Here is a 10,246-nt window from a genome sequence, read left to right as displayed (position 1 = left end):
GAGCAAAATGACAGATATAATACTGTGTGCGTGCGTGTGTATATGCTGCAGGTTATCATAGCCTAATGTGATATGATGTGTTGTTATTTGTGGACTGGCCTTTGCACACAAATATTCATGTCTGTGATCTTTAGTGTATGATAATGCACGAGGAGTACAGGCCTTGAGGAGCGACAACCTGGAGCGATGCTGTCATCTAACATTTGGCTTTATAATTAAAATGCACTCTAGTGTGTGTGGTTTTCTACATTTGTGTGTGTGTGTTGCGGGGTGCATCCATGCCGCTTGTCTGCAGTGTTGTGATTAATGACTCCAGGGGTGAGTGAACATCAGCGGTCAGCCCTTTCTGGTTATTCTGAGCTGACCTGGTGTGAGTGGGCCATAGTGGACACAAAGCCTCGGGTGATCTCAAAATCCTTGGCCATTCTCTCACCTGTACATCAGCCGCAGCACAACAGGAATATTTACACTTGCTTGGAGAGGGGAGAACAGTTTTTACACAAGGACAAACATTCAATCACCAGGAAAGGACACTCACTGTTTGCTTGCATTCTTTCCCCCTCTATGCTGTAAATTGCCTTTTGAAGAGCAAAAGTGTCCTCTCTGAGAGGATAAAAACACATAATAATGAGATTGTATAAATATATTGCCGTGCTGTACATCTACAGGATCTTTTTAAACTTTTATGTCTTAAGATTTAATCTTTCAAATTAACAAATGCATACATTACCAAAAAGGATTGCTTACTTAATGCCTGAGGTGCATTCATGCATTAAGCAGATTTGTCTTTTTTTACCTGTGTGTCAAGCTATCTTTGGAGACCCTACCTGCATGTGTTGAGTCTCCAGGGAAACCAACCCATAATTAGTATTTGTGTGTGCGTGCCTGTATGTGTTTTTTTAATAATCGACGGTAATGAGATGAGAGGAGGAGAGAATAATCCTGGATTAACAGCTTAAAAATTCATGTGTCGTCATAACATCCTGATTGGGTCTTAATCATAGAAATACAGTCACAAACTCATCAGCACAACAACCATCAATTGTCCATGCATCAGGTAGCTTAAAGCATCAAACTGTGTGTGTTGTTTATCCTGTGTTGGTGTATGTGTGTATCGTTAACTTAATTAGAGAGTTAAGCTGGGTGCTCCTCTGAAGGGATTAAGGGAAAAATTATCAGAATCTGGAGACTTGGAGCTGAAACCTGTTAAACGGAAATAGGAGGGAGATCAAGACTCAGAGGAGGAAGGAGTTTGAGAGGCAGTCCTAATGTTTATGCACACATTCACATCCATGTAAAGTGTCTATGAAGTCATGCTCAACCAGTCAGATTTCCTTCTAACAGTAATTCTTTCAGCCTTTCTGAAAGCTGCTGTTGGGCTGTTTTTGGTGAATGATCTGTTTGGATGCAGAAGATGTTTTATAAATGTTCGATCAAGTGGGCTAATAAGACAAATGACACAATTGACATCCCTAACTTGAAGATTAACATGTGAGAATTGCACAATGCTCATCTACATCATTCTCTTTCTGCTGTGGCATTCACACTCTTAATGACCGATATGAAGGGTGTGATGGTTATCATACCTAAGGGTTTTTTTCCTTTACAGCCACTGTAGGAAGCCATGATTCTAGTGACCTTTATCCTCTGCTCTCATACTGTTTCTTGTGTAGGATGAATCTTACAACGATGGCTGCAGTGCACCTTACCAAAGAAAAGCTTTGCAGTTGAGATCAGCATCCATTATATACTATTCAATTGATTGTTTTAAATAAAATATTTATTAAAGAAAACTTTCTGGGTAGAAATGTTGTTTTTGTCTTTAGCAAAACTAATTACATCTCATAATTAACTCCCAGGAAAGTCATCTTGATCATTGATCTGTGTTTTTGGTCAATAAGGCTATTTTAGACTACCCCCTCTGCTCCCATTGTCTAAGGATTTAAAGTGTTTGTGCATCTCTGCATGCACACAGTCTCTGTGTGTTGTTTTTGTTTTGTGTGTGTACACATAGTAATCGTTGGTGGGAACATCTGTCTCTCAGAGATAACATAACCAGGGAATTATCCATGCTGTCTTACAACCAAGCATCACATCTTACTATTTCAGCCCCTTAAATTATACCCTGTTACACCTCTGTGTGTGTGTTGGTGTGTACATGAGGGTAAGCAATGTGCTGACAGTGTCATGTCCTTGGGCATGAGGCTGTGCCAACTTTAAGAGTATCACCAAGCCCACCACCTCCTCTAATCCCTAAATCCATCATAGAACCTAATTCACATAGTTATTTCTACATAATGCAAATCCTACACAAACAAGTCTTCAACAGGAAAGCGAAGGATTCAGTAAGTGGATCGAGTAAAACACAAACAAATAGACTGGTGTGTTATGGGATAATGGTGTCCTTTTCGAGGGGTTGGATTATAAACAGTGCTAAATGTTTTTGATGTCAAAACTCGAATCAGCCTGAAGCCACTTAAATTACCATATATTGCACCTGCAGCAACAGCAGTTTCTCTTGACACATCAATGGTAACAGGTTGCTCTTTGAACTGCACCTTTCTATAGAAGTTTAAAGGTGAAATAGTTACGCATCAAGGTTGAACTATACCAGAAATGCACATGCTACTTAATTAAATGACATGGCATACTGGACACCTGAAAATTCAAGTAATGTAAACCAGAATGTCTATTCTGTTTCAAATGCATTCCAACTGAAATTTTACTTGTACTTTTAAATGTCATTTGGTGACTCAGAATTGTTAGAATATTATCCGTGCTCACAGTGTAACTGCTGTTCCTAAGAGTTACCGAGATTCAGTAAAAAGATGTAAATTAGAGTGGAACTGCCTGGTACTGTATGTCATACTCTGCCACGACTCAAGAAAACTTTTAATGAATGTCACTGCAAGAGAAAAGATAAAGGAATGTCTTTCTCTGTGTAATAATAATACTGTAAAGCACATTGTGATGTGAATGTTTGAACTGTACCACAGCATTCAAACATGTAAAAGATTTAGACTATAAATGACTGGAATAGAGACTAGGAATGGTTATGGTGCCTTTTCTTCTTTTCACAGTCGGAGAACAGCCGGGGGAGCTGAATGCAGCCCCACTGACCTGGTTCAATCAAAGAGAAGGGTAGGAGGCAAGACCACATGAAAGGAAAAGACGGGAGAGAGCAATACATAGGAAGTGTCTCATTTATACAGTATTGCAATTTAGGTCGATGGGTCGCTTCAGTAGCCATGAGGGGTTCTTGTCGCTCAATTCAGTCTATACCCACAATCTAACAATCAAATGCGGTGCCAATAGAAGTGGTCCTACCCCAGCAGTGAGCTCTCTGACTGCCAGCGTATTTGACTGAGTGCCATCTTTAGTTTTTATACCTCATTAATTCACAGGAGCGATTGACTGAGGAAACTGCTTCGTCTCAATCATAAATCATATGACTCTCGTGTGTGCGCTCAAATACACACATGCATGTACATGGATGCACAACCAGTAGCAAAACATGAACACGCCGGGGTAGAAATCTCGGGGCTTAGGTAATGATTTAATCAGTCACTGACAAAAAGTGCAGTGAGATTGCATTTGCTAATTTCCACGTAGAACCTGTGTCCGAGCTTACATTTTTGCACTATAAAAACATCTGAAGATCTCTACTCATTGATCAAGTTTAAAAAAAAAAATCAGCTTTTATTTTGTGTTTATGGCTGTTTTCATTCATTTCCCTTTAGACTCTGTGAGTGATTTAATGCACACAAATTGCAGAGAAGATGGGGGGAAAACTGGAGTGGGTTGATTTTGTGTCATCTCCCCGATTATCAGTATTGGACGACTGAGAAGTTGCAGCTCATTTGAGTATCTCTAAATTGAACTCTGGGATGAGAGCAGAGCAGTGTGAGCATCTCTCTCCCTTTCTATCTCTCTCTCTGTGTTTGTGCGTGTGTGTGTTAGAGAGAGGGATAGGTAGAGATAGAGAGGTTTGATGCTGTAACAGCTGCTAATTATTGCTGCTCTATATTTCACACAGTCTGTTTGATCTCCTGTCCTGTGGAGAGAGAGATAGGGATTCTCTGTTTCTCGCAAACTCTCATTTATACGCACACAGACACACAGACACACAGACACACACGCTCAGGGGTCATGAGGAGGAGAAAGACGAATTGTGCTCCAATTACTGATGCTCTGCTGGAGTTGCCTTATATTTCTAGCCAAAACCTCACGACCGGGAGTGTAAATTTTGTCTCTTGTTTTTGTGTATTTATGTCACCCCTTCCCGTAGCCCCCCTGTGTGCTGGGCTGTTTTCAGTGATATCATGGAGGGCAAATCAATCCAATCTCTCAAAGCACTCTGGGTAGTCCAAGTCCATAGACCATCTGGATGCCGCTCTTTTTTCTTCTCTGCTCTGCTCCCTAAGTGTCGGCTGCTGCAGTGATCAACTGTTTGGCAAGCAGCTTTAATATACCCGTGCCTTCAGCAATCACCAGGCATGGCTGCATAGCAACAGTTACTAACCACTAAAAGCCTTTGCAAGACAAGCAAGAAGGATGCTCATGGATTTCTTTAGTTTTTGCACCTCACGTATATGATTTTCAAGCACAACATGTGGTCAGTGCTGCCTGCTGCAGAATAAGAGTCTGTTGTTCTGAAGCGGAGCAGGCATTTGTTTGGCTTTGGTTTTGAGGCACTCTCATTATGGTAAAGGTCAAAGTGGACCTTGTTATGTTAAATAATTTGGCAGCATACTAAGGAAACAATATGAGATTTTCAAAAGGACAGCTTAAATCTGTGATTAGCAACAAGTTTACAAGTTTTAAACTTGCACACTTTTTTATTAATATAATGTCCCACTTGTTAGATAAACATGTTAAATTTCTGCATTATGTTTTCTTCATATCCTCTAGAAAAGTGGTTTTCAGCTTGTAGGTCAGGACCCTCACGGGGATTGCAACATAATTGCAGAACCAGTCCCTGTGACAAGGGGTCACAAACACACATTGCTTCAAACTATTGAATCATATGTAAGAAGGCTTTTGGAATCAATGCTTTATGATTTTTCTGAAGCGGTAAACCACACATCAATGCTTCTTCATGTAGAATTTGTTGCAGCATGTTGCACAATTGACCCGCATAAGACAGAATAAGAAAAAAGATAAAACCCATTTATTATCAATCAGGTTCTAATGTAACAGATCAGTTTTCAGATTTCTTACATGTGATGTGGGGAAAAAAAGGCCATGTCATATAAAAGTTAGTGAAGTGTATGTATCATCGAAGCCTGAGTGTGGAATAAGCATTACAGGTCAAGGTCAAATTCACCTATAATTTTATTGTTTCTCATTATTTTAATGTTATCAATCACTGTCAGAATATTTACACTATAGAGACAACAGGTCTTTACATGTGTCAGATATGGAAATAAGTTCTTGTCTTTTATACTGTGTACGTGTGTATCAGCCCAGAATCATCGCTACACATACAGTATGCACTATAGAGTATATACCAAGGATAAAATGGCTGTGCTATGCCCATAGACCCTAGAACATTATTTGTGTTTGTTGAAAGTCACACTGTAGCTCAGATAACCTGTATGAAATGGAGATAGGAGGGAGTATTACCACTTTCTCTTGCCCCTCTTTTCCTGTCATGAATAACACTTCAAAAGGCAGCTGGTCTGCCTGCAGTTCAGAAGAAGAGAGAGAGGATGACACAAGCCCAACTTGTCTTTGAATACCAGGTGCACCTTTCTCTATATTCTCGGCCTGAATGATAGAAATAGCAAAGGATCAAAGTCTGTTTTCTCACTGTCTGCTGCAACACGGCAGAGGCTAAATAGAGAAACACATTTTAATTTGAAAACAGTCAATAGTTAGATTGCTTATGTGTATGCACGTGTGTGAGGCCATATGTGAAGGGTTGGCGTGGATACAAGCAAAAGCACTGACACTTCCTCATTTCGAATAGTAGGCTTTTGTCCAAAATAAAAAATACTTTTCTGTCTCTCATCAGTTTGTATTGCCAAAGAAGATTATAAACATGGCAGCCACAGTGTAAAAATCATATCGCCTTCTGTTGAAAGCGCACTGACCATGCTCTGTCCATGAAAGGCGGGGGGTTTAAGGGTTGCAGGGCTACGGTTGAGAGTGGAGTTAGTGGGGTTGCATGGAAAGCAGGGGACTGATGTAGGAGTGGGATGGGATGATGGGACAAGAGGATGGAGGGAACCAGGGAGGATATGGAAAAGGGTGAGATGTGAAAGCGATGGGGAAGGGAAGGGTGGAGAGGTGTGAGGGGGTGAGCGAGCTGAGCTGGATGTGGGTGTATTGCAGGAGTTGGAGGTGAGGTGGGAGATGATGGGGAGGGGGGCATGGACATGGGTGTGTGTTGTAAAATGATATGATGAAGGCTGGGGAGAGGTGGAGATGGTGGAAGAGGTTGGATGTTGGGAACTGCCAGAGCCATGGATTGAGTAAAGGTCTCTTGAGCCGTTAACTGTGGAACCGGGACACTGACCTGTATTGTGTGCTGTGTTTGTGTTTGCATCGTCTCTATGTGAACTGACTGAGTTTGAGACTGTGCCGTGTTGTGCAAGTGTGAGATTGAAGGTGTGTATTGTTCTTCTGAAGTCCCGCAGTTCTCTGTCTGTGTGGTGTGTGTGTAATTTGTTTCTCTGTGTGTATCTGCACTTTCTTGTGTCTGTTCCAGGACTTTCTGCATGTGTTCTCTCGCTTGCTCTTGCAGGAGGCGATATTTGTCCATCTCTTCAGCAGTAAAGCTGATTGGCAGCATTGTCTCTCCACCTGTCTGTTTGTCTTCAGTCCTAATCTTTGACGGGCAGAGATTTGGCTTTGTGCTGGGGTTTGACTCAGTCATGTCCAGAGAACATTTCTGTCTTTCAACAACTGCTCCACCATCCACCCTACTGCCCTTATCTTCCCCTGCCTCCTCTCTAACCTTCTCCTGACTCTTCTCCAGCAGCTTCCTTTCCCTTCTAGCCTTTCTCTGGATTGCAGGAAGTTTCCCTATGAGTGGGAAAAGCAAAGTCCTAGTTGATTTCTGTGACTTGCTTGGGGATAAGGGGGTTGCTGCCAGATTTGTGCCTGAGCTGCTTCTTGTGAAAGGGGCAGAGGGTTTATGACCAAGGTCAGACTTTGAATTGCAATCCTTTAACTGTAAAATACTTGTATCATAAATTTGTGTGTTGAGGCTCAGAACTGACGGAGCACAAGAAGAGTTGTGGGGTGAGGAATGAGAGAAGGAACCGGAGTTAAGGCTGGATGTAGTGGACATGGAGTTTCTCTGCTTCTTTGCCTCCACAGGGGCCTCTGATGAGAGTCCTGGAGCTTGTGAAGACATCCTGCTGCAGCCCATTCTTCCCCCATCCACTGTGACACCTGAGCAGGTACTGCTCCTGCTCCACTCCCAGCTCAGCTCAGATATGCTGGTGCTACTGCATGGACTGCAAGAGCGCAGGCTGTGACATCTGCTGGCTCGTGGGTTGATTGCACTATGGGGGCTGTGGGTTTGTCGGCTCGTCCACCAGTCAGGACTGGAGAAGCGTCTTGAGCTTGAGCGTCTTCTGCCTGTGCATCTCCACGCACAGCTCGGGCTGTCTCTGCTGTCAGCCCCTGTCCTAGACCCTGACCTGGATCTGTGTGTCCCCATGTCTTCCCAGCTATCAGTGCTGGCCCACGTCCATCTATCAACACTGCATCTGTCCCAGTCTACATCTTCCGGGCTCAGATGTCTGCTTCTCCTGCCCCAGCTGCCAGGACTTGGACTTAACTTTGCCACCCAATCCCACTCCAACGCTCTGCTCCTCGATCTCCATCTACTCCTTTTTCTGCCCTCCTCACCACCTCTCATCCATTCCCAATGCTCTGTATCTGAAATCAGGCCTCTGTCTCTGCATCCTGAATGCCCTCTGATTTTCCTGCATTTCTCCTTCCCGATTTCACAATACCTCGAACTCTTCCTCTTACTATGAATGAATTTCTTGTCCCTGTGGAGGAGTTTTCTTTTTCTCGCCAGGCTGCTACCACAGCTGTTGTCGGGGTAACAGCAGTCAATGAAACTCCTGGGGTTGCTATGGTGACCCCTTTCCCAAAACAGCTTTGAGTTACATCCTGGTGAGAAGGAGTGTAAGGAGAAGTGAGACCGCCAGGGAAAAGACATTGCATCCCCGTCTATCTTTCCCTCCCCTTCGTTGTCTCTGTCTGCTGTGTGTCTGGGGAGCTGGGAGTAGGCACTGCATTGCTCTGCCTGCTCCCTGTCTGTGTGTGACTGGGATTCAGTGCTGTGGCTCCTGTGAGGCCTCCTCCTTCTGACTGAGACAGATACTGGCTCAGCCTCACATCTCCCCAGGAGACAGCTGCTCCCTGCTCTCTGCTCCCTCCTCCTCATTTTTGTCTCCCCACTCTCCCCTTTCCTGCCTTTTTCCCCCCAGCTCCCTCCAGCTTCTCCTCTTCTCTCTCTGCCAGTGGAGACTGTAGAGACAACACTCCTCACTTTGCACCTTGCTGATTGGCGCTTGTTTGAAGCTTTTTCCCTCTCGCTCCTTTTCCTGTTTCCCAGCTTGTGTTTCTTTGTGCTGGCTCTCCTCTTTTTGCGTGACACTTCTGAGACACCCATGTATGGCTGCGGAGCCCTGGCACACTCGCACATTGTCTCACTCCCACACTCACACCTGGATGGGCTGTTGCTCATCCTCTGTGTGCCAGGCTGGGTGACAGACTCTAATTTACAGCTCAGGGCTGTGATGGTTCTCTCCCTGATCCCTCTTGCACCCCCTAATCTGCCTCCCAGAGGATTCTGGGAGTTTGTGTCAGAGCTGTCATTCTGAGTGGGGTCAAATGGATGGGAGGCTGCCCTCACACAATTGTCCATACTTAGTATGCATCTTTCTCTGTCTGGTCCTGTTTCTGATGATGAAAGGTTTTTGTTCTTTAGAAACACGTGTGCTTCTGTGTCTGAATCGATATGTTGCTCTGCCTTGAAATTTTCTTTTTTCTGTCTAAGGGACTCATGTCTTGTCTGTATTCGTAAACATGAATGAGTGTCTGGTGTATGAATAGCTGGCACACGTGAATTGGATTTATCGGAGAGGGCACGCAGCTGAATTTGTTGTATATCATGCACGTCCCCTCTGAGTTTATTTTGTTGTTGGGGCTTGCAGCTGTAGGAAATGTGTGGTTGAGACTTGGTGAACTTAAGCAAGCTGATAGGCCATCTAAGGCTGGTAGAGCCATTCTTCCCCAACACATTCATGTATTGGCTCTCCTCTCCCCTCTCATCTGGTTCTTGCTTAATCTCTGTCTCACCGTGTCTGTGTTCAGTGTCCGTATGTGCCCTCGCTAGTGATGTGCCCCATATGGTTACCTGGGTATGTGATGGTGAGAACAGTGAATTGTGTTTCTGATTATCAGGTGCTGCTGTGGAAATTGGAGACTGTTCTTTCACCATGTCTCTTTTTTCGGTCTCTCCCTCTTCTCTCATAGTCTCTCTGGGGACAGGCCCCGTGTTGTTCGGTCCATGACTGTCTGAGCTCGACTTATACTTTTCACTCTCATTGCAGTTCCTCTCCTCTGCTGCCCCAATTTCTCTGTTATTATCTTCCATTATTCCCTTTATCCTGTCTTTCATTCGTTCCCTCTTTTCTCTCTCCTCCTCCTCCAGGTCTGAGAAGACGGAGGCAGAAGGCTCCAGCCTGGGCCCCCTGCGTGAGAAGCAGAAAGACACCCCAAGCCTGCCTCCCACTTGTCCCCACCCAGGCAGAGGCAGCTGGGGATACAAGCTCAGGCAAGACTGTTTTGTCACTGCAGGAGGGTCTGTATTGGATGCCAGATGTGTGATTAGTGGGGACTGTGTTGCCTGTTGTATTTGGGAAGGAGATTGGCATGGATCCTGTGGCTGGTGGCTGAGACGAGGTCTCCTGGATTGTGCAGGAGGGAGTCTCTGGGTGTGGTTGCAGGGCTCAAGTTTGTCATCAAGGCTCTTGTCTCTTTGGTCCATGTCTCTATCCTGCTGTTGGCTCAAAGCCCTGACTGTACTGCGTGGCCCATGGGTTCTCAGTGGAACTCTGCAACAGGGGGTAATAAGAGAAATACACTTAACTTTAGTAGATTACAGTCTGACTCATTTGGGTCAGTTCAACTGGCTGTATTGATGTAGTGATGCATTTAAGTAAATAATTATTAGTTAGTTATTATTTAGTCATTTGGCAGGTGCTTTTATTCAAAG

The 10,246-nt window shown here is 44.2% G+C and overlaps 1 protein-coding gene across 1 annotated transcript in view; it reads right to left on the bottom strand.

Moving 5' to 3' along the window:
* Positions 1 to 1,605: 1,605 nt before the first annotated feature.
* The window catches only part of LOC137130806 (G patch domain-containing protein 8), a 37,146-nt gene continuing 28,505 nt past the window's right edge, over positions 1,606 to 10,246 (bottom strand). The window contains 2 exon segments of the mRNA XM_067511379.1: positions 1,606 to 6,300; positions 6,302 to 10,085. Of these exon segments, the coding sequence (XP_067367480.1) occupies positions 6,157 to 6,300; positions 6,302 to 10,085 (3,928 nt within the window). The 3' untranslated portion in view covers positions 1,606 to 6,156.

Source organism: Channa argus, chromosome 7, assembly GCF_033026475.1.
Source record: "Channa argus isolate prfri chromosome 7, Channa argus male v1.0, whole genome shotgun sequence".
NCBI lineage: Eukaryota > Metazoa > Chordata > Actinopteri > Anabantiformes > Channidae > Channa > Channa argus.
Note: the sequence above shows the minus strand (reverse complement) of the source record. Positions and strands in the feature narration are given on the sequence as shown.